This window comes from Mustela lutreola, chromosome 12 (genome assembly GCF_030435805.1).
Source record: "Mustela lutreola isolate mMusLut2 chromosome 12, mMusLut2.pri, whole genome shotgun sequence".
Classification (NCBI taxonomy): Eukaryota; Metazoa; Chordata; class Mammalia; order Carnivora; family Mustelidae; genus Mustela; species Mustela lutreola.
In genome coordinates this window covers 37,982,218-38,006,893 of record NC_081301.1, presented here as the reverse complement: position 1 = coordinate 38,006,893, position 24,676 = coordinate 37,982,218, and the positions used below count along the sequence as shown (strand labels likewise).

Here is a 24,676-nt window from a genome sequence, read left to right as displayed (position 1 = left end):
CTCTGGAATAACTTCAGTGTGCAAGTGTGTTTCCTTGTATTATGGGAACCGTAATAGGCTGTATCTCATAGAGTAGTTATGAGAATTAAATGAGGCTGCTTACATTGGAAGGAAGGGCTCAATAAATGCTCTTCGTTTTAGTCAAGCTGAAAAATAACTGGTGAAGAAACTGAATAGGACCTGAGCTTTAAAAAGAAAAAAAGGTTTCCTTGAAATACCCTCAGATCTTCAGTGTTTCCAGTCACTTATTCAGCAGTTGAATGGGGGATAGGACAAATGTCCTTACCCTTACAGAGGTCAATTTACTGCCATGTACTTAAGTTTTTAAGTGCCGGAAGGCAGGAGCAGATCCTGTAGTGGCAGCAGAGGTCTGTCCTCCCTAGGGACCTGACACAACTTGGCTCTTTCAGAAGAGCTCAGTTGTCCATCTCTCCTCCCCGACTATTTGCAGGGAATACATTCCAAGTCACCCCCAGCCTCCTGTGGATGCCTGAAAGCAAAGATAGTTCTGAGCCCTATGTATGTTTATACCTATACATACCTACCTACCTGTGTTCCTATTTAGTTCATAAATTTGGCACAGTAAGAGATAGACAGCAATAATAAAGCATTTAGAACGACATGCTATAATGAAAGTTCTGTGAATGTGGTCTCAAACTATCTTACTGCACTGTACTCACCCTTCTTTTTTTTTTTTTTTTTTTTTTTAAAGATTTTATTTATTTATTTATTTGACAGAGAGAGAGAGAGAGAGATCACAAGTAGGCAGAGAGGCAGGCAGAGAGAGAGAGAGGAGGAAGCAGGCTCCCTGCTGAGCAGAGAGCCCGATGCGGGACTCGATCCCAGGACCCTGAGATCATGACCTGAGCCGAAGGCAGCGACTTAACCCACTGAGCCACCCAGGCGCCCTGTACTCACCCTTCTAATGGAGATAAAATGCCCATGAAAGGAGATGCAGGAAGGTGAATGATGAAAAGCACTGTAACATGATGTTAGGCTACTGTGGACTTAGATGCTATGTCAAGGGAAGATCATCTGCTTCCAGGCCACCGTTGACTACCTGTAACTGAAACCACAGATAAGGAGGGACTACTGTATGCCACTGCTTGGGGGTATCAAACTCCCTCGCTCTCCTGCTCATACTGGTAAGAGGCCAATAAAAATATGATCTCTTCATAAGGTGAAAAGCCTAGTTGGTGCCATCAGAGACCTCCAGCCGCTGAATGTTGGCTCCAGGAGGTGCACAGCGCCCACAGCTTTTTAGGGGCACCCTAGCCCAGGATGCAGGCCAGCTCCAGCACTGCTCAGCTTCTTCCAGACCTGGAACAAGGACAGAGACACCACTGTGTGCCTGGAGGGTCTGAGGCCCTCAAGCAGCTGGACACTGGTACAGGCTGGTGCAGTCAAGAAGTCTGGGTGGCCCTTCTCTCCCCTTGGCCTCAGTCCCTGGGGTTCCCCCTTACATAAGAATAGTTAGGTGTAGAGTAAATGCACACTTTTTAAGGTTTGTACAAAAGGAAATTGGAGACACAGCAATTACCTGGGAAAGGCAGAAGATCACGGTTTTCAACTTTTTACTTGTTAGACCAACTCATTATTAAGAAAAAATACCTACTTAAGCGGCTCCAAATAGGGCACCTGGGTGGTTCAGTGGGTTAAGCCTCTGCCTTTGACCCAGGTCATGATCCCAGGGTCCTGGGATGGAGGCCCACATCGGGCTCTACTCAGAGCCTGCTTCCCCCTCTCTCTCCCTGCCTCTCTGCCTACTTGTGATCTCTGTCAAATAAGTAAAATCTTAAAAAAGAGGCTCCAAATCCAGGCTTCTTTCTCCACTTGGTCTCCCAAGATGATACCATTTGTCCAGTATATATGCCTTGGAGCTAGAGCACACTGGTGCGTGGAAAGGCTCCTGCTAACTTGGACTGGCCAAATCCTTTTACCCATGGGCTCCAGCTGGTCTTTTTATGGTCAACTCTTCCATGAAGCCTTTTCTAACTCAGAAGGGTTGATAAGGTGCCCATTATCCAAAAAACAGCAAGATTTCCTCATACCCCATTTTAAGTACTCCTTTAACTTGCATTTCTTCCCATAGAGCAAGTGCAAGTAGGGGGAGCAGCAGGCAGAGGGAGAAGCTCCCCACTGACCCAGGGATCATGACATGAGCCGAAGGCAGACAACCTACTGGAGCCACCCAGGCGCCCCCATTTCCTGCCTATTCTATGACAGGAACTGGTCTTAAGCCATCCTCAGTACTAGGTACAGGAAGAGACGTTTAATAAAAATTTCTAGGAGTAAACATGTGCGGACTAGATTGTTCTTCATAAGCATAAAGGAAATACTGTTAAAAAAAATTCAACTGCAAAACTGACTTTATTCAATGATCAGTGAATCCAGCAACATCCTAATAAAAAGGAGGTCTAAAGAGCTGCACAAAATGAAAGGCGTTTACAAACTTGAAGTGGGTGGGGAAAATAAATCTCCCAACAGAATGGATTGTTTCATGCAAGATCACCTTCCTGTAGAAGGGGCCTATGGTCAGATTACCATATAAATGCTGAATCAGCTTATTCCAGACTGGTTAAAAATTAGTCCTAGGACAGGCTGAAAACGCAATTTGGGTAGGTATTAAGTCTGCATTTGCTGGTGTGTGGCTTAGCGAAAGTGACTCCATTTTAGGCCTGTTTTTTTTTGTTTCTTTTGTTTTTGTGAGAGCATGAACAGGGGGAGGGGCAAAGGGAAATGGAGAAAGCACACTCCTCACTGAGCAAGAAGCCCTATATGGGAATCTATCCTGGGACTCCAGATCATGAACTGAGCTAAAGGCAGAAGCTTAACCAACTGAGCCACCCAGAAGCCCTTGGCCTGCTTTATTTTTTAACAGTACTGCTCAACTGCTTGCTTATTCATGAGGTCATGGGCTAAATAGAAAATCCCAATCTCTTTAAGACTTTTCTAAGGAATTTTAACATAACCTGTAAACCTTTTATTTATGTGAAAACTATTTTCACTGGGATGGGACACCAGAATTCATGCGAAGTTGACGGATTCGTGACTATGTTCAACTCTCAAAATGGCAGCAAATGACATTTCTGTCAAAAAGCATGTTTAAAACTTTGGGAGTGAGTGGAGAGCAGGAGTGTGTACATGAGCGAGGGAAAGGGAATCCCAAGCACACCACATTCAGCATGGAGCAGAGCCAGACATGGGGTTCAAACACAAGGACCCTGAGATCATGGCCTAAGCCAAAATCGAGAGTCGGACACTCAAATGACTGAACCACCCAGGCTTCCCAAAAAGCTGCAGATTTAACAGCCAAAGGAAAAAAAACTTTCAGAAATATGATCGGGGAAGAGTCATTTCTTAGTGCTGCCAAGGAATAATTCAGCCAATACTGAACATTATTGCACCAGGCAAAGGATCAGGCTATATTTCAATCAAAGGTAAATTATAACACTCTAAAGCTTTTTTGAAACTTCCCCCATTAATTTGTACCTAATAAAGGCTAAAATTAAAAGGCATAAGAGCTGGCCTACATGAAAGTCTCAATTTCTTGAAATGATTCATGCACAGCACCTTCAACATCAACATCCGTGCACTGAATATATCTTTGGTTGAAACATAAAGACACCCATGTGCAAAGTATTTTCAAGAGTTTTGTTGGCTTTTTTTTTTTCCTCAACTGGTAAGGACACACATAGCAAAAAAGACTTTTATAAATCTCGGGTCCTGGGACGCCTGGGTGGCTCAGTTGGTTGGACGACTGCCTTCGGCTCAGGTCATGATCCTGGAGTCCCGGGATCGAGTCCCGCATCGGGCTCCTAGCTCCGTGGGGAGTCTGCTTCTCTCTCTGACCTTCTCCTCGTTCATGCTCTCTCTCACTGTCTCTCTTTCAAGTAAATAAATAAAAAAATCTTTAAAAAAAAAAAATAAAAATAAAAAAATAAATCTCGGGTCCTTTTCCAGTTTCCTTCAGAACGATAGCACATTTTAAATGCCAAAACTTCAGAAACCAAAACTGAATTCTAGTGGATCCTGCAACTGGTTCTACTGAGAAGATGGAGATGATAGTCTCTAGAGTTGGCCAGAACATATGAGAAGGCACAGCTAGTAAGAGTGAGTGGACAGTGAAGGCAATGAGATAGCCTATGCAACACCTGACCCTTTTATAGTCAGTCTATCTTTCTAACTAGGAATGGACTTCTGCTATACTGGGATTAATGATGTTATGTCCCACTCTCCTCACCTGATTCCAAGTAAATATGTTAACTAGATAAGCACTTAATTACATTTAAAAACAAAGCCTCCAAAAGGGTAAAGTTTATTAACATCTAAAAAAACCAGACCAGCAAAGAGCTACTGAGTATGGGATGGTTACTTATTCACAAATTTTACTGCAGGAGGTATGTTTTAATCACCATTTCAAAAATCAAAGTAGTTTTCTTCTAGAAAGAGCAGTATTTCATTCTTCAGGTAGAAGACTACTGAAAACATTACATGACTGCCCCAATTAGAAATAGATAAATGAATACCTTAAAAATATATATAAAAGAGTAACTGCTACTTGAACATGAATTTTCACAAAATTACTCTTATTCCTAATTCAGACAATTGCTTAGAAAAGGTTGCCTTAAAAAAAAAAAAAGAAAAAAAAAAGCAATACATGAATATGTCTTCACTTAAGTACATGTTCTCAAGCAACTTTTAAAAGAAAAGTGGAAATTAGGGTTTCCAGAGCTTTAGGAGTCCATCTTCACTGTAGGTAGCAATCAGGTTCTGATGAGGGTGATGTGCGATACCAATCACATCCTTCTCATGAACCTGGGAAAAGTAAAGCATTGGGTTAGAGGATATAAGTCTATAAAAATCACCCTCAAGAGGCATCCGGAGTTGAGTGGGAGGGAGGAAGAGTGAAGCTTCCACTTCCCACCAAAGAGATTCAACCTAAGGCAGCCTCGAGGGCTAAACAAAACGAAAACAAATGAGGCTATCACAATGCTAGTTGATATTTCTGTACTGTTTTTCATAATGTGTGAATAATATTTTGTCTCAAATCCATTTTGCATTACAGCTGATCCTACTCCCCATCGCTATTTTGTAAATTCTAGGCCAAGACAGTGTCTAAGACCAAATGATGATCAACTCAGTGACCTTGTATTTTCCAGACCCCTCAGCTAGGCATCCCTGAGACCTGCATGGAGGCCTGACAGAGCAGGTGCATCAAAAGCTCACTCAAGAGTCATATGAAACCAAGAGATGATTTCCTAATAAGGATTTGTATGTAATTTTTTATATGTTCAACATATCACTTCTTCTGGACCACAGAAAATTACATTTTCCCTGTCCCCCTTGCATTTAGTCAGCCATGTGACTGAATTCGAACCAAAAAAGAATGAGGAACAAAGTATCATAAGCCACTTCCAGATATGAGTCTTAAAAACATCCAGTATAGCCCTAAGCTAGTTTTTCTCCTCCTGAGATCTTAGAGGACACTATTCCAAATGACACAAAAGATGGAGGAAGACTAATTCCTATCACATTGTGATATAACAAGAAATAAGCTATATCTGTCACTCTCTGGTCCCACCGGGGATGATATGCCTAATCTAGCTGGCTAGTTAGGCATGTTCCCTTTCTGTCTGCTTTATGTACACCCATCCTATTCACTTGAAGCTGAAGGTTCACTGAAGGAGACCTTTCCTGAGAGAGGAGGTAATTCCTTATCATTACTAATGGGCCCTTTTATTTTATTTAGTCATAAAATTTTATTTTTTATACCAAGGTTCACAGAGCAGTGTGGAAGAGGTTTACTTCAGAGTTCAGAAAGACACAAGTATTAATGCAATTTCTTGAGATGGCCTTAAGTTAGTAATACTCACTGTCAAAGTTCTCTCCAGTTTGCCAGTGACTGTACTAAAACAGTAGAGCACAAAGTCCTCCCCGACACAGTAGATCCATTCACCACGAGGGGACAGGGCACAGCAAACAAAATCCCCACCTTCTCTCTTACCAGAGCTGAAGCTCCTGACAATCTAAATCATACCATACCGCAAGGCAAAAACAAAACATCTGGATTAGCAGCAGCAGTTCAAAAGCAGCAGTTTTAACACCTTCAGATGGTTAATTTTGCATTTTGGTTCACTGACACTTATAATTAGATCACCAGTTACACTCACCGTGTACTAAATCCTCTTGCCTGTGAAATATTCCATGGATAAGGTATCTAAACTTAATCATACATCCCAAGTTACCAACCCTGCTCTTTAGTCTACTGAGTCATTTTACCCTGAAGTAAATTCATTACCACCTAAACAATTTCTAAATCAGTATACTACAAGTTGTCAATGCTCTGTGGACTTACACTCCATTGTTTCCTCTTTCTAACAGAATGGGATGCTTTCCTTAAGCAAGAGGACCTCTGTCTCCAAGACCTTGCTTGCTATATTTTATATACCATATCATCATAAATCAAGCTGAGCAAAAACCAATCTCAACAGGTTAAAAGGTTAGATAACATGATTCTTTTTACACCATTCTCAAAATGACAAAATAATAACGGAAAGCAGATCAGTAGTTGCCAGGGGCTAGGGATGGAGGGAAAGTTGGGACTATAAAGGTGTAGCATGAGGGAGTTCCTCTGGGGATGATGGAACAGTTCTGTATCCTGACTGTTGTGGTAGTTACAAAAATCTATACATCTGATAAAACTTCATAGAACTTGTTGCCTCAACATGAACACATATAAAGACTAGTGAAATCCAAATAAGGTCTGATTTAATAGTATTCTATCAGTGTCAATTTCTCGGTTTTGATCATTGTACTATGGTTATATATGATGCTATCACCAGGGAGAGGGTGCATACACAGACACTCTTCGTCCTGTACCAGCAGAAAACTAGGAAGTGGGCAACAATAGGTGTTATACAGGGGACCAGTATATAATGCAAACCAGCTAACTCAACCAGGGGCTCTTTTTTTAGTTAGTTCAGTCAGTGAGTCAGTCTGTCTGCCTACTTAATCTGTACACTCAATGTGGAGTTTGAATTCATAGCCCCAAGATCAAGAGTTGCAAACTCTTCCAGCCAAGCCAGCCAGATGCCCCTCAACCATGGATTCTAAACTACAAATTTATCAGTTACAAGGACTAATGGAAGGGAGAGATGGTTCCAGACACCAGCCCCTGGCTCTTCTCCATGCTCAGCAGGACCCCCAAGGGCCCAAGCCAACAGTCTAGTAGCACCACAACACATTCCCAGGGCTTGAGACTTTAATCCTGACACTCCAAATGTCCCTGGTGCTATAAAAGTGAGGTTCCTTGGGAACATACAGGTGCCCTGATTACAAATACATATCATGAAGCACTGTTGCCCTTCTCCTATGAGAGTTCTACCTTAGATAGTGTGGTAACTGGGAGATGTACTGAGTTAGTAATCCACATACTGTAGCTCCCTTACTCAGAGACTGTTAACACACAGGTTTGAACTGCACATGTCCACTCATATACAGATTTTTCTATTTATTGTTTATTTATTTATTTTACTAATCTCTACACCCAGCATGGGGCTCAAAGTCATGTCCCTGAAATCAAGAGTCACATGCTCTTCTGACCAGCCCATGCATTTTTAAAATATATATATACAGTATGGTACTGTAAATGTATTTTTTCTTCCTTATGATTTTCTTAATATCTTTTCTTTAAAAGATTTCTTTCCTACCCTCTTACTTTATGATAAGAATACAGTATATAATACATATAACATACAAAATATGTGTTAACCAATTATTTATGTTATCGGTGAGGCTTCCATCCAGTTAACAGTAGGTTATTAATAGTTAAGCTTTGGGAGGAGTCTAAAGTAATATGCAGATTGCTATCCAGGGGGTTGGTGCCCCTAACCCCTATGTTGTTCAGGAGTCAACTATATATGGTTTTTGGAGTGATGAACCCATATTTTGTTACTGGAAGGGCCAGAACCAAGGGATGACTTAGAAATGGCCCACAAGTTCCATGCAAAGTTCCGAGCACTCACCTGCCCCTGCATGTTCATGATAACCACAGTATTTGATCTGTTACACACCACAAAGTGCTCTGGATTTTTAGGAAGCAGGATCACACTGTTGACAGTGATATCTGTCCCCGCAGTGCTGCCCAGGGATTTAAAGGTATTTGAACATTCTGTGGTCTTCATATTCCAGATCTATGACACAAAAGTTTAAGGCATTAACATTTCTGGGGTATAAGAGTTTCTAAAAGTTTGGGGATTAAAAAAAAGTGAAATGTGATTTAAAAAAAAAAAAACGAATAAAACTGATTCAGAAAAAAAGCTGCTTGATTTTCAGTCCTATCAGATACCTAGCTTTGCCATATACATGGTAAGCACTTATCATATTTGCTAATTAAGTGGTATCAACAAGCCACAAAGCTATATAATAAAACCTTTTAAAATCTGATCTTCCCTGGGGCACCTAGGTGGCTCAGAGGTTAAAGCCTCTGCCTTCGGCTCAGGTCATGATCCCAGGGTCCTGGGATCAAGCCCCACGTCGGGCTCTCTTCTCAGCAGGGAGCCTGCTTCCTCCTCTCTCTCTACCTGCCTCTCTGCCTACTGTGATCTCTGTCTGTCAAATAAATAAATAAAATCTTAAAAAAAAAAAATAAAAAATAAATAAAATCTGATCTTCCCTTAGAAAATTTTCCTAATGAGCTATATATCTTTAAAATTTACTATGTATCAACACTGCTACTGTCAAATAACCAGAAAGCTACTTTTATCTGGACATCAAAATAACTTTTTAGAATTATATGCTCAGGACTCTATCCTGAGCTCTAGGCTGGGGCATAGGCATGTCCATTTTTAAAAAAGCTCCAGAAATGATTCCAGCGTACAGCTCGAACCAATGAACAGAAGCCATAGTGCTGACGCACACATGAGGATCCACGAAGTAGAAGTCCCTCTTGGCCACGTGTATTACCTCTCCTAGCTCAACATCTCTTCTGCTAATAGGCCCCACCCTAATGCTCACCTGGCCATTCTGGGCTGTTACAAACTGATGGGGCTAAATCAGACATCACAGTTCCTGAAATCTGAGATGAGCTGAGAAGGAATGGACCGAATCTTCCATAGCATTGTCTGGACACTATTCACTTAACGAAATGTGTGTGTGTGTGTGTGTGTGTGTGTGTGTGTGTGTGTACACACACAAAAGCCTCAAAGGCACAGACTGTGTTGTTTCCTTTGTGCTTTCAACAGAGCTTAGCACTAAACGAATGTTGACTACCTATAAAGAGGAGGAAATAACTGCCCCACTAATTGCCCCATGTTTATTTTCCTAATTTATACGTTATCATCTGGCCCAATCTCCCTAAAGCCCAACTGTCTTCAGGAGGGAAATGAACTTTTCAGTGAAGAGTTACAAGGATCCCAGTGTTTTCTGTCCAACAAATCAGTGAGATGCTTTATCTGACTCATTAATGAACTAGAGGAAAAGACCACAAGCATTTCACAGATTGTTTAAGGCCCATATACAAAGGACAATGAGGGCAAATCCCATGACTAAAGTACTAAGAGCTTTGTATATGGCCCCAACCACCCTGAAGACGACTTTCCTACCCTCAGGTTCCTGGTTCAATTCCCAAGCCAGAACAAGCAATTTCTGAGGGTGGTCTTTTAGGCATTTGTGTTAAAATGTTTCAGTCTTCTGCTACAAACTACACAGATACCTAAGGCGATTTAAAAAGTAGGTCCAGGATACCTGGGCAGATCAGTCTGTTAGGTGGCTGCTTTCAACTGGGGTCATGATCCTGGGGTCCTGGAATCAAGTCCTACACCCAGCTCCCTGCTCTGAGTGGAGCCAGCTTCTCCCTCTGCCTCCCTCTCTCTGTCTCTCATGAATAAATGAAAAAGTAAGCAAAAGGAGGTTCAGAATTTACATGGCTTGTCTCAAATATCTCCAGCAATTTTCTATTTGGACTTCTCATCTCTGCTGGGAAATGAAGCCTGCATTAAAATAACTAAGCCTTGGGACGCCTGGGTGGCTCAGTGGGTTGGGCCTCTGCCTTCAGCACAGGTCATGATCTCAGGGTCCTGGGATCAAGTCCTGTATCGGGCTCTCTGCTCAGCAGGACGCCTGCTACCCCTTATCTCTCTACCTGCCTCTCTCCCTACTTGTGATCTCTCTCTACCAAATAAATAATCAATCTTTAATAAATAAATAAATAAGCCTCTGACGTTGCTGAATTTCAGCTTTCAGCTGAGAGCTGAGACAGTAAATGAGTATTTGAGAGGGGCTTAGTTCTACTCTACACCTCCCCTGCCTCTCTATAAATGTTGTTAAGAAAGCCCCTAAATGTTGGGGGGTCAGGGGTAGAGTGAGACTGTGCAAGAAAAAAAGAGATCTATTTATCTGGCCACTAGCCCTTTGTAAACATGACTATAGTGGGTGAACCATACCTCTATCTAGACAGACTTTAACTGCTATAAATGTGGTGTGAATTAATGTAGGCCTCCACACCTTCCTCTCTTCCTACACATGATAAAGTCTGTTTTGAATATGTAAATTTGAACCGAGGTACTTAAATAGGGATTCACCAAAAATATTACTATGTCTCAGACTCACCTCATTTACAGCTAAAAGAGCTAGTAAAGTTTACTCCACCACAATCATCACCATTATCACCACTGAAAACTCTTCAAAGGACAAAAACAGATACCCCAAAATAGACTAGTAGCAAATACTTAACCTTTACAGTGCCATCAGAGGATGCACTAATAATATAATGTCCATCTTGTGTAAAAGTTGCTTCATTAACAAAGGAGGAATGGCCACGAAATTCCTTCAAAGTTTTCCCAGATTTTAAACCATGAATTCTATCACAAACAAAAAGAAACGAACAATTAAAATTTTACAGACTGCATGGTGCCTGGGTGGCCCAGTTGGTTAACTGTCTTTGGCTCAGGTCACGATCCCAAGATCCTGGGATGGAACCCCACTCAGCAGGGAGTCTGCTTCTCCCTCTCCCTCTTCCCTTCCTGTCGACTTGTGTGTTCTCTCTCTCACTCTCACAAATAAATAAAACCTTAAAAAAAAAAAAAGTATTTATTAAAACAAATATTCTAGGGATGCCTGGGTGGATCAGTCCGTCAACATCTGCCTTCAGCTCAGGACATGACCCCAGGGTCCTGGGATCAAATCCCGTATCAGGCTCCTTGCTCAGCAGGGAGCCTACTTCTCCCTCTGTCTGCCTCTCTCATTCTCTCGGACAAATAAATAAAATCTTAAAAAAAAAAAAAAAAAAAAAAAAGTGTTCTACAGACTGCAGTTGGGACCGGATGTTGAATATTCATTCTTTCAATGAATTAGAGAAGCTCAAGTTCTAAAATCAGGTGAAGAAAGAGGACTATGCAGTATAATTTTCATTTTGTCAAATCAAAAACAAAAGCTTGGCACAGACTGGAAGAAAATATGCCCTCTATGGTACTTCTGATGCACATGGGTCAAAAAATCACATTTCGAGAAACATGAAACACTGGTATAATCCCTTTCTAATCTCTCTTCTGGGTAGACTAAAATGAACAAAATAATAATGAGGTCTTACATACACACATTCTTCATATAACACCATCTAGATGAAAGCATAAGGAATCACAAGTACCTCCCTCCAATGCTTCACCATAGCAAACCCAAGTGAGGGAGTTTGGAGACTCTTACTTACCTAATTGTCTGGTCAAAAGAGGCACTAAGGATCTGACTGCTATCCTTAGAAAAGCTTAGACAGGTGACACCTTTACTGTGGGCCCTTTCAAATCTCCTTAAACACTGCCCACTCTGAATCTTCCATACCTTTATAAAAAAAAATAGTAGAAACTTGTAAACAGAGTCCCACTCTTGCCTGCAGAGCTGAGCAAGATGCAATACTCAACAGTGTACTAAAACAGCATTAAAAATGCATGCTAATAGCTGAAGATGGCTGCTTCACATAGTGCAATAACCGAATCCTCTGAAACTTAAATCTCTTTACTCATAAATTATTAAAACAAAAGTTCAGACTGAAAGTTCACTTAGCAGAGACCATTTCTGTATTTAATCTAGCCCATGGTGTTTTACCAGCAATTAAATACAAACCACAGCTAATCAACTGCAGACCAATCCCATTCTCTAAAAAAAATCCAAAGTACGACACATCTTTATAAGGTGAGCCAGGGTGGTACAGCAGAAAGGGCATGAGGAGTAGATCTGAGTTGAAGACCCTATTTATCGCTTATCAACGGTGTGACCTTAAACTGATTATTGGCAGTTATTAGGATTAAGCAAGAAAAAGTAAATTAGCATAAAGTTGATGCTCAAAAACAGTAGGTGTTATTAAGCTATCACATGTGGAACACTTCCTCATTGCAAGTCTCAAAATGTCTACATATAAAAGTGTGCCCCTAATAAATACCTTAATTTTTCCATCTTGGGCCCCAGTTGCTAACATTTCTGTATCTCTGCTGAAGCACATGCAGAGGACAGCATCATCCATCATCATAAAGTTATCCTGGGCCTGGTATTTAAGATCCTAAAGGAAACAAAGATAAGCAGTTACCAAAACAAGACAAAGTCCCCAGTTACGCTAGATTTCTATAAACTCACTGAAAGCAGAGTAAGAGACTATGCCTACTCTAAATTTCCCAAGCAAATACTAGTGCCATGCACATGTGCTCCTAATGAACAACTGATAGTGGTGGGAATAAGTAATTTTACACACTTCAAATTAATACTCTAAAAAATTCCAATATAACACCCTACATCTTTGCTTACTAATCCTTCTTCTATGCAAAATTACCCTACAAGTCCACAACTGTACATTTTTAATGTATCTGAATTTCAGAGGTATGATGTGAAAAGATAATGTCTTTTTCAAATTGTCAGCTACTTTTTCTAAAACCATATACTGACTAATATACTGAATCATGATGTTTCTTTTACCATCCATTACTGTTCTGAACAAAGTATCCATCTTTTCCTAATTACAAAGTAAGACTGCATCATGTTTTTTTTTTTTTTTTTTAAAAACAAACTATAAGGAAATATATGAAGCAGAAAATGAAAATCACTTATGAATTCACTACCCATGGAGCATAAGTTAGTATTCTATGATAAAGGTTCTATTTTAAATCAGTGGATAGTCAGTAAATACCTTTTAGGGAAAAAATTAATTTGGATCTACACCAACTTCATCTACCTGAACAAATTCCAATGGATCAAAAATTAAACTTAAAATGAAACATGAAAGCACTAGAAGTTGTAGGGAAAAAAGATGGATAAATATGATACAAAAAAACTAAGTCTGTAAAACAAAACGATGAGCAAAGTCAAAAGACAACACCCAAAACTGAAAAATATTTGCAATACATAATACAAAAACTGTTCCTAAAAATCAGTAAGAATTCAAAAGAAAAATAGGCAAAGGATACGAAGACTTCACAGAACAGGAAACACTGGTAGTTTTCACATATAAAAAGAAAATCAACTTCATTCATAATAAGAGAAACAATTAGTAAGTACTACAATTAAATTAGAAAAATTAAGTAATTTCTTCCACATACTTAGAAAGTGCAGGAAGGTTACATAAGAATAACTCTGGGTGGACCAAGGAAGAGAACTGACCAACTGAGGGACAATAGGAGCAAGACTCTCTCTCTCTCTTTTTTAAAATTGTGTTTATTTATTTGACAGAGAGATCACAAGTAGGCAGAGAGGCAGGCAGAGGGGGAGGGGGAGCAGGCTGAGCAGAGAGCCCAATTCGGGGCTTGATCCCAGGACCTTGAGATCATTACCACCTGAAGGCAGAGGCTTAACCCACTGAGCCACCCAGGTGCCCCGGAGCAAGACTCTCTTACTGAGCAACATTTCTATTTATAAAATGTCTTATCAAATAGGGGCCTGGGTGGATCAGTTGGTTAAGTGAGGTCAGGTCAGGTCAAGATCTCAGTGTCCTCAGATGGAGCCCGTAGCTGGCTCTGCACTCAGTGGGGAGTCTGCTTCTCCCTTTCCCTCTCCCTCTGCCCCTTCCCCAACTCATGCTTGGGCTAGCACTCAGGTATGCTCTCCCTCTCTCTCAAACAAAGACTATTTTAAAAAAATGTTGTATCAGATGTACATATTATTGATTTATTTTTTATTTTTTTTTTTAAAGATTTTATTTATTTATCAGAGAGAGAAAGGGGGAGAGAGCGAGCACAGGCAGACAGAATGACAGGCAGAGGCAGAGGGAGAAGCAGGCTCCCCGCCAAGCAAGGAGCCTGATGTGGGACTCGATCCCAGCACGCCGGGATCATGACCTGAGCCGAAGGCAGCTGCTTAACCAACTGAGCCACCCAGGCGTCCCCATATTATTGATTTAAAAAATAAATTTAGGGCGCCTGGGTGGCTCAGTGGGTTAAGCCTCTGCCTTCAGCTCAGGTCATGGTCTCAGGGTCCTGGGATCGAGGCCCGCGTCGGGCTCTCTGCTCAGCAGGGAGCTTGCTGCCTCCTCTCTTTCTGCCTGCCTCTCCGCCTACTTGTGATCTCTCTCTCTCTCTGTCAAATAAATAAGTAAAATCTTAAAAAAAATAAAATAAAATAAAAATAAAAAATAAATTTATATTATAAAAATAAGATAATTTAAAAACAAAAAATAGATAATTCTGCCACTAGAAAAGTTAACATATTTTAAATACTTTACCTTTCTGATTTTTCCAGTTGTAAAGTTCCAGACTTCAATGAATCCATCAACAGACCCAGTGACCAAATACTGACCATCTGGAGAAAATCGAGCACACTCCACATGTGATTTCTGACCAAACTGTTTCAAATGAAACAATGAAACAGATGCATTTTTATCTACTGACCTTAAGACAATTTCCATTTTAACCTTTTGAGAAATCCTGCCCTAGAACAAAGTGATAGCTAGCCTCTATTACAGAGTATTGGAGAGTTATTTCTGTGTCTGGACAGAGGCAATGGATGTATTTTCTCTGACCAGTTTTAGGTCTGGGCTCTCAGTTTAAACTAGCTTTTTTAATATGAAATTGGTATTTCCAAAGCAGTTATGAAGGAACTATTTTAGCACAGGACTTGGAACAAATAATCCTATTAAAATACTCAGTAAATTTTTACCTGACACAGCCATAGTATGACTTTCATATTCAATGTGAGACAGTATGTTGTGCATCTAGGGGACAACAATTTTTTTCCCCCAAAATAAATGCCCGTTTTCCTATATTGTTTTGTAAACAAATTTTCCATCCTGTTCCTTCTCATGACCTTCATTTAATCAAGTGACAAGAACGTGTGGCTGACCGACTCAAGAACTAATTAGAGCTGACAGACTATTTGCCTAGGAGATGTATCCTGAATATTACCAGCAATGATGTTCCCAGTAACAGATGAAAACTACAGAACATTAGACGAAGGAAAACAGAGAAAAGCTCTATTATGAATTTCATTTTATATACCAGAAAAGGAAGTGTTCATAAAAGAAAATCTTAGCCCAGCAGCGTAATTATAATGGATTTCTATCTGTCTCAAGGCTTCACCCAGGTTAACAGTGCTACTTAGAAATATCTTTACATGGGAATCAGAACATACAATCCAGAAAAGGTAAAAGTTAAAGCTCTAAGCCAAAGCCCAAGATCTGAGGAATATGAAATATTTCAAAAGACATAAATACCACAAACCCAGGGAGAAACTAATATAAAGGAGATGCTGAAGTAGCAAATACACTTTTAATTTTGGGAGCTGCAGCAATTATGTGAGTATGCTTTATCCTAGAAAAGTCTCAGATTAAAAAAAGAACTACAACAACAAAAAACAAGAAATAGCCATGAGATGATAAAATTATTTTACTCCAACACCACACAAGCCTGCTTTACAATCTATGCCTGGTAATTTGCCAGACATGGAGCAGGCAAAAACTGCAACACTGAACTGGATGAATACACAGAAAGTTCACAGTGAGTTCCAGGCTTACCCAAAGAGCTAACCATTCTTTCAAATGAAGCCCTTCTGGGAAGAAGTGCAAGGGCAGAGGATGGGCCAGCTGCCAAATTTATGGATATACACCTAAGGTGTGCCACTGCCAGAGCCCAGAAAGATGTCAGTGATCACCAGCGGCAACCCTGAATGTTGTCAGAGCTGGAGAATGAGCTCTGCTCCCCCACCCAAGCCCCGGCACATGCCCTGGCTGGGCAGGCATGAAGTCCTTGACAAATGATTAGCAAGTGGCTGAGTATCTAAGGATCCTACCTTAATATGCCTGCTCAGCTGTGTAGGAAACTTTTCTTCTTCCACATCTTTGACAGCTGCTTTGCCTCGGAACAAATCTATGGTCATGCCAGGAGGAAGCAACCCCTGGTGCTGCTGCCACTTCAGGGCCTGTGAGCAAAGAAACATACACTCATCTGCTTGGGTGCCTCTAAGAACCAGTCCTGACTGCTCAAAGCCAGCCCGAAAGGATCAGGTTAACACGAGTCTTTGGCCATCTGAAGACAATATAACCAATGCAGCTGTGTGTGTTTTAGGAACACACGCTGATGCCTGGATGCAGGGAACTCTGAGAGCCAACAGGTCCGTATTTCCATATTGTTTTTCTTAGAGGTTTAACCTTTATCAGAAACAAAATTTGAAAAACAAAAATCTCCCAAAGTCCCAACATCCAACAGTTAGTTAGCATTTTGTGTATACCTTCTAGTTTTTCCCCCCACCCCATGTGTTTATTAAGTAATATACCTGTATTGATATTCTATATAAAATTTTATACTGTTTTCACCACCTATCATCAGGTCATGCAATGACATAACTATCATTTCAATGGCTATAAAAATATACCCTACATGGTGAAGGGCTTAATAGTTTAATTAATATATTAATGGACAGTCACACTGCTACCAATTTTTTACAAGGCTAAATTATGCCACAACAAACACTTCTGAACATAAGGCATTTTCTTTTTTTTTTTTTTTTTTTAAAGATTTATTTATTTATTTGATAGACAGAAATCACAAGGAGGCAGAGAGGCAGGCAGAGAGAGGAGGAAGCAGGCTCCCTGCCAAGCAGAGAGCCCGATGCGGGACTCGATCCCAGGACCCTGGGATCACGACCTGAGCCGAAGGCAGAGGCTTTAACCCACTGAGCCACCCAGGCGTCCCAACATAAGGCATTTTCTATTTGAGGGATAACACTCACTCAGAATAGATCCCTAGAAGAATTACTGAACCCAAAAAAGAATATGAATGGTTAAGCTCTTGATACACACTGCCAAACCTGTTTCCCAAAAAGCTGTAACCTCAGTAATGTTTAAGACTGCATTATAGGGAGTGGAAAAATCACGCATTTTGGAGACTGATGATCCTAGGGTAGATCTTTTGCCAACTCTTTTAATGGTTCCCCATTTATTTCCTCTTCTGTTTATTTATGTTCGTTGCCCACTTGTTTACTGTACTTTTACTATTTTTCCTATCCATTTGTGAGGTTTTAATATGATCAGGCTCAGGAGTTCGAGGCCCACAATGGGTGTAGAAATTAGTTTAAAAAAAAAAAAGTCCACAAAAGTTAGGTAATGTGTTAAAGATCAGATTAGTTGGTAAGTGAGAGATCTTGGATTCTAACTAAACATTTATTCCAATTTGCCTTTGACAGTGTCCTGGCACAATGATCAACAGTACTATCTGTTGATAGTACCAGCTATCCCATATGGAATGATAAATTCTACAATCATCCTAATTCTAACTAACTCTAGAGCCTGTACTATTAACCATTAATCTATACTGCTTTTCCCAGGAAAGATGAAGGTGGCATGACACACGTGCTGGTATAAGGAGCACTACAGGCTGTCCCCAATTCTAAGGATATCTGATTTCTCCAGCCTATAGAGTTTATATATAGGAAACAGTACCAGGAGTTCAACTCCACAGCCTTTTTTTTGGTTGTTGTTCCACAGACTTTAATTACCTGCCCCAGCAATGCCATGAGACGAGATGGAGGGACCACACTGACTTCACCAGCTAAGGCCTGGGCAATTGCTGCTCTTCTCTTCTCTTTGCTACTTCCATCTGGGTATGCCTGAAAAAGGAGATGGGGTAGCATCATTCTAAGAAGTGGTTACAGGATATGAGTGTGCTTATTTAAAACCAAACCAAACCAAACAAAAAAACCAATAATAATCATCAAGCAGAAACTTTTTTTTTTTTTAAAGATTTTTTATTTATTTATTTGACAGAGAGAGATCACAAGTAGGCAGAGAGGCAGGCACAGAGAGGAGAGGAGGAAGCAGGCTCCCTGCTGAGCAGAGAGCCCGATGCGGGACTCGATCCCAGGACCCTGAGATCATGACCTGAGCCAAAGGCAGCGGCTTAACCCACTGAGCCACCCAGGTGCCCAGAAACTTTTTTTTTTAAGGTTTTATTTATTTGGGGTACCTGGGAGGCTCTGTCGTTAAGTTTCTGCCTTCGACTCAGGTCATGATCCCAGGATCCTGGGATTAGGGTCCTCCAAACTGGGCTCCCTGCTCAGTGGGAAAGCTGCTTCTCCCTCTCCAATTCCCTCTGTATATATTCGCACTCTTGCTGTCTCTTTCTGTGTGTTAAATAAATAAAATCTTTAAAAAAAAAAAAGATTTTATTTTTTAGAGAGAGAGAGCGAGCGAGCACGCACAAGCAGGGGGAGCAGCAGGCAGAAGCAGACTCCCTGCTGAGCAAGGAGCCTGACATAGGACTCCATCCCAGGACCCTAGGATCATGACCTGAGCCAAAAGCAGAGGCTTAACTAACCGAGCCATCCAGGCGCACTAAGCAGAAACATTAAAACACACACACACACACACACACACACACACACAAAGAAACTACCTGGTTAAAGAAGGGATTGATTATATTAATTAGTTAAGACAACTTCCCAACTCCCCCCACTTGCATTTCAAAAGTATAAGCTGGGAGAGAGTTGAAGTCAGCCAGTCCACATTGTTATTTCTGAAAGGGTCCAAGTAACTTTTGTCAAAGCCAGAGTTGTTTTTCCAGTTTTTTGAAAAATCTGCAGAGTTGAGGATTCTTTTAATAATTTTTTTGTAATTTATTTCAGTCCAATGACTCCCAACCCAGAAGTTCTTGACCACTTCTAACCTGAATCCTGTCATGGTAATCTAAATTTCTTTCCTCATGGTTTCTGTGAGTTTACCCTAACTTTATACTCTCTAGGACCTATTAAACTCTTCTTCCTCCTATTTAGACTAGTAAAAGGCAGGGTGAGCAAAATGAGGTTTGGGAAGAAGAAAAGAGTATCAGTCACCACACTCTACCAGTAAGCATAACCAGCTGAGACAAAAGCACAAGCTTTCCAAGAACTAAAAAAGAAAACTGCACTTGTTGGGCCAAGGGACACAAATGCACAGTAATTTACTAGCAGTCAGGCAGCACTTCAGTGTCAAGTAAGTACTTGGGCTAATGTAGAAAATGTATCAGAGTAAATTTTTTGACTAATCAACATACAACCCTCTAAAATGGGGTGTATAGGGAAGACCTTCAAATACTCAGAAAACTGAACAAGATTATTCTTTTTAGCATATGTAAATTTCAATCAACATACATAAACAGTTATTCCTCATTCTCAAAAATTAAATCAAAATCAGTATCCAATAAAATGGGTTAAAAAACAGAGTACATTATTATATATTTTTTTAAGTTAACAAGAGCTTCTAAGAGTCATACCTCACGAGGATCAAAATAAGACCTGGCCAAGAGGTTCTCCAAATGAATATAACGCTCTGGCTGGGTTTGTTTTAACATGATCATGGGGTCTGTCTGTCTCAAGAGTGACCTGGCAGCTCCCAATTCACGCAGCTCTATCAATTCCAGAACAACCTAGAAAATGGAAAGAAAATGTCTGTTTCAATGCATTCTTTCAGTACTCTTTCAGTACCATTTCTGCTTCAAAAATGGCCTCCCAACATGATTTCCAAAATTAGGAAATATTCCTTCCTCTTTTCCCTCGTATTTTCAGGTGGGTGAATGAAGCAATTATAAATGATAACTTCAATCCTTTTTTTTTTCAATCTTTTCTTAAGCTCTTATTTATTTATGAGAGAGAGAGCACAAGGTGGGGAGGGGCAGAGGGAGAAGAGGAAGCAGACTGCCCACTGAGAGGCAGAGCCGGTTATAGGACTCAGATCTCAGGATCCTCAGAGCATGATGAAGTCGGATGCTTAACTGACTGAGCTACCCCCGTCTTCCAACTTCTGTCCTTCATTTTTATCTACTGATCTCCTCTCCTCTCAGGCTTCCTGCTCAGAATACAGAAACTGAAGAAAACTAAAGATGAGAATATGAGCTCCAGAGAAACCATTCTCCAGTTAACAAAATTTTCTTTGGGTAATTACTAAACTCATATGGACTGTAAATAAACAAACTATCCTATTTTTATTTTAAACAACAACTACAGTTATTTCCAGAAAGCCCATTCTGTTATTATACAAGTGTATAATAACTAATTTGTACGATCTTTGTCCTCGTTTCCTGTCACAGAGCTTCTAAAAACCTTGGAAATTTCCTAATAAGAGGAATATCTTCATTATTAATGAGCCCTGTGCATTACATCTGAGTTTGCGCTATGAAAACAGTTGATGGAAAGGGCTGGTTGCCAGAAAAACCAAACACATTAGAAGGCTGAGGTTTTGAGTGAGCCCAACCTCCAAGGAGTGCTGGGGAGCTGAAGACTGAATGAAACCCCAATAAAAATCCCAATGGAGCTTTTGGTTGGTAAACACATTAATACGCCAAGTGAGATGCTCTGATTCCATAGGGAGAGAGCATGAGAAGCTCTACACTCAGGACCCTCTGAGACCTCTCCTTTATGTGTCTCTTCATTTGGCTGGTCCTGATCTGTATTCTTTTTTTTTTTTTTAAGATTTTATTTATTTATTTGACAGAGAGAAATCACAAGTAGTCAGAGAGGCAGGCAGAGAGAGAGGGAAGCAGGCTCCCTGCTGAGCAGAGAGCCCGATGCGGGACTCGATCCCAGGACCCTGAGATCATGACCCGAGCCAAAGGCAGCGGCTTAACCCACTGAGCCACCCAGGCGCCCCCTGATCTGTATTCTTGATAATAAAATTGTAATCATAAATATGGCACTTTACTAGTTTTGTGATTTATTCTAGTGAATCATCAATTCTGAAGGGGTCATGGGGACCCCAGATATGCAGCCACTTTTTTTTGGGTCTCAGGCCCCAAAGAAGTGTGGGGGGCCTGAGACCCAAAAAAAGTGCAGCCTGTGTCTGAAGGGGCATCTTGGGGAGGACTGAGCCTTTAGCTTGCAGGGTCTGCACTAACTGCGTGGTTAGTGCCAGCAACAAACTGTAATATACTACTTGGTATCAGAACAGTTTATTTAATGATTACTTAAAAAATAATCTTAGTTAAGGAAAATCTTGGCTTTTCAAGAAAAAAAAAAAAAAAAAAAAAGGAAAAAACATACAAAAGTAGTACTCAAGCCTTGACATTGTAAGTTTTAAGGGCTGTTACACTCCCACAGTGCTTCAAGAAATGCTCACCGATGCTTCCCAGTGAGGGGGCCCACAATAAACCAATTCAAGGGGATCAGCATCACCTCCACTCTTACCTGTTCATAGAGGTCAATGAGGGTTTTGTCTGGCAATTTCAGAGACTGTATAGCCTGTAAAACAGTATCCCAATGGCCACTATTAATGTCAGCTACAAAACTCTCAATGCTGTCCACGGTATTCAGAGACACAGTAGTCTCTTCCTGTAAGGTTGCTAGTGCCCGATGTAAACTGTTCTCCTTCAGGTACTGCATGATAAGACGGATCACACTGGGGGGGGGGGGTGGAAAAAAGCAAGTCACTTAGCTCAGTAATCCTCACACACCAATGAGTCCACAAATAAAACCCTCTCCCCCCAGCTTATTTCTTCTATTAGGCCATCCTCCTTTCACTGTTTGCTTTGTAGTTCTTTATTATATCATATATCTTATCATATATTATCCTATCATATAAGTAAAACTTTCCAAAAATCACAGAAGGAAAGGCAACTGAAGAAAACCTTAAGTATGCTCCACAGCCAGAATGGAGCATAGAGCCTGATCTCACAACCCCAAGATCATGATCTGAGCCAAAATCAAAATCAATCAAGTTGAACACTTAACCCACTGAGCCACCCAGGCGCCCCTCACACTGTATTTCTATAGGCAGCAGGAGTATAGAGGGTTAGACTGTTCTGGCTAGAAGGAATTTCAGATAGGAATTTAATTTCTTCTATCAGGGAGAAATAACAAACATAAAACAATGAACAAAGTTTCTTGTTTATTATGTATTTACTATATACCAGATACCCTTTTAAGTATCTTGGGCATATTGATTCATTTATTCTTCAAAACAATCCTATGAGGTAGGTATTACTATTATGTCCACTTTTCAGATAAGGATTTGACCAAGTAACAGAGATAAATGGAAAAATGAAGGTTCAAACTGACAATGTGGCTCTTGAGTATACATCCCTGGACAGGAAAGCAAACACCCTCTTAAAAATTTCTGCAGAAGGAAAGTGATTACTGCTACTTCTGTTAAGTTGTCTTTTCTCTCATGGCCCCTTTAAGAGTTACTCAGGTTTAGATTCCTGCTGTTCTAGTATCTACTATCTTTCTTAACATACTTCCATTTGCACTCCCAAAAAAGGTACCCTCCCTATAAAAATCTTGTATTTGACACACCTCAAATCAAATTTACTTTCTTCAAACACAATGTACAGCTGACTCTTGAACAACGTAGGTTAGGGGCACAGATCCCCTGCACAGTCAAAAATCTGTGTTTAACTTTTGATTCCCCAAAAATGTTAATGTGAGTAGCCTGCTGTTGACCAGAAGCCATGCTGAGAACATAAACAGTCAATTAACATATATGCTGTATGTCCTATGTATTATATACTGTATTCTAACAATAAAGCAAGCCAGAAAAAAGAAAATCGTTAAGGAAGAGAACATACATTTATAGTACTGTACTATAAAAATATCCTCAGATTAAGTGGACCCCACAGTTCAAACCTGTTATTTAGGAGTCAGTTGTAATACATAAAGACCTAAAAGCTTTGGAGATAGGTTGGGATTTGAATCAGAGTTTGGTCACTTACTGTGACCCTGGGCAAGTCAGTTAACATCTCTGTGCCTGTTTCCTCATCTGTATCCTGTCAACCCCTATCCTGCAGGGTTGACTATACTGTTCATAGCATGACTAGCATAGAAAATACTAAAGAGTAGCTATTACTGAAAATAAAAACATGCAGCGACGTCTGACTGGTTCAGTCAGTAGACTGTGAGGCTCTTGATCTCAGGGCTGTGGGTTCAAGGCCCACAATGGGTGCAGAGATTACTTAAAAATAAAATCTTAAAAGCAAACAAGGATGCAGCAGCCCAAGGATGGGAGGCGGAGTGGCGTCCGCTATTACTGAGACCCCAAAGCATGGAATGCTTTGCAACTACTGCCCTTAGTTGTCTTAGTTGCCAGCACCATCACTCTTCTTTGCTTTATTTTTCTCCACAACACTTACTACCACCTGTTAAGTCTCTTGTTTATTGTTTGTCATCATGTACATTCTATAAAGGCAAGAATTTTTGTGTTTTGTTCGCTACTGTATCCCCAGGGTCTAGAACACCACAGAATAAACTTCAGTATTTGTTGAATGAATAAGTCTCCCTTTCTCCTGTGGCAGGTCTTCAGAACAAGTCTTCTCCCTTACACTCAGGACACAAATGTTATGTCTGCTGGTTTAATTATTAAGTATAGGCAAGGGCAAGGTAGAGGGTGGAGTCCTAAAAAAGTTCACTGAAGACCTTCAGTCATTAGTCTGCCTCCCTCACAAGTCGATCGTTCATTCTTCTGACCTCGTCTTCACATTCTGTCTCTCCTTTATAGCTACAGAGAACTCTCTGACCAATCAAAATTCAGCGCCAGATACCGCTTGATAAAACAGCTAATTATTCATTCGTTCCGAAGGCAGTAATTGAGCATCTAGGATGTGCTAAGAACTTGGACTAGAAGGACTCCTCGGCGCCTACACAGGCCTGTAGGGTGGGGAGAGAAACAACTACAACGCTGGGTAAGCGCGGGGCAGAGAATCGCCAAGGGGCCATGTAAGCACAGAGGAAAACAAATCACAGCGTTTAAGGGGGAACGAGAAGAGAAGAAAGCTTAGAATCCAAGCTCCCTTGTGCAGGTAATCAGACTGGAGTTCAGAATGTATGGGCAATTTGACCAGTCACAGAGCGCGCCAGGAGTCCGCGACGGCCAGAACTCAGATCTTCAAGGCCTATGCTTCCTCCCAGCCCCCAGCACTCTCCCATGGGGCTTTGGGCTTCTCATTCGCTGCTTGCTAGTGGGCCCGCCTCCGAGGTAGCTAGATCCAAGAAGCTTCTTTGTGGGCAAGGAAAAGCCCTCCACTCTCAGACGCCTCCCCCTGAGCATCTTCCACTCCGCACCCTTTACCTCCCCGCCCCCACCACCTCGCGAACTTCCGCCACCGCACGACTCACTCCGAGGACTCGATTTCGATCGACATAGTGCTATCTTCACAGGGACACACACCAGTCCACCCCCAGGCCCAGTCGCGCGACACACCAAATACACCTCCGGCGGCCGCCTTACACCACTTCCGCTCGACGTCCG

At 41.0% G+C, this 24,676-nt stretch overlaps 2 protein-coding genes across 3 annotated transcripts in view; one reads left to right on the top strand and one right to left on the bottom strand.

Moving 5' to 3' along the window:
- DNAJA1 (DnaJ heat shock protein family (Hsp40) member A1) overlaps nucleotides 1–5,878 on the top strand; it is an 18,300-nt gene extending 12,422 nt beyond the window's left edge. Inside the window, exon 9 of one of the 2 annotated variants that reach the window (XM_059143555.1) lies at nucleotides 5,163–5,878. In XM_059143555.1, coding sequence (XP_058999538.1) covers nucleotides 5,163–5,204 — 42 coding nt within the window. In that variant the 3' untranslated portion in view covers nucleotides 5,205–5,878. The other variant, XM_059143554.1, reaches the window with a different exon arrangement.
- Nucleotides 4,303–24,676, bottom strand: SMU1 (SMU1 DNA replication regulator and spliceosomal factor). The gene is made up of 12 exons (XM_059143551.1): nucleotides 24,544–24,676; nucleotides 21,622–21,832; nucleotides 19,716–19,868; nucleotides 17,965–18,075; nucleotides 16,261–16,389; nucleotides 14,699–14,818; nucleotides 12,434–12,550; nucleotides 11,708–11,835; nucleotides 10,736–10,862; nucleotides 8,028–8,195; nucleotides 5,877–6,029; nucleotides 4,303–4,818 (listed from the first exon to the last, which is right to left on the bottom strand). The coding sequence occupies exons 1-12, from the start codon at nucleotides 24,567–24,569 to the stop codon at nucleotides 4,720–4,722; spliced, it is 1,542 nt and encodes a 513-aa protein (XP_058999534.1). The 5' UTR covers nucleotides 24,570–24,676; the 3' UTR covers nucleotides 4,303–4,719.

What these genes read in the sequence shown, in the direction of transcription:
- SMU1 (XM_059143551.1), bottom strand. Translation starts at nt 24,569, where the DNA reads ATGTCGATCGAAATCGAGTCCTCGGA. An exon ending in TCATTGACCTCTATGAACAG is followed by an intron (nt 19,869 to 21,621) that starts GTAAGAGTGGAG and finishes TCCATTTTCTAG; the next exon opens with GTTGTTCTGGAATTGATAGA. An exon ending in CCTCTGATGGCACTGTAAAG is followed by an intron (nt 8,196 to 10,735) that starts GTTAAGTATTTG and finishes TTTGTGTCATAG; the next exon opens with ATCTGGAATATGAAGACCAC.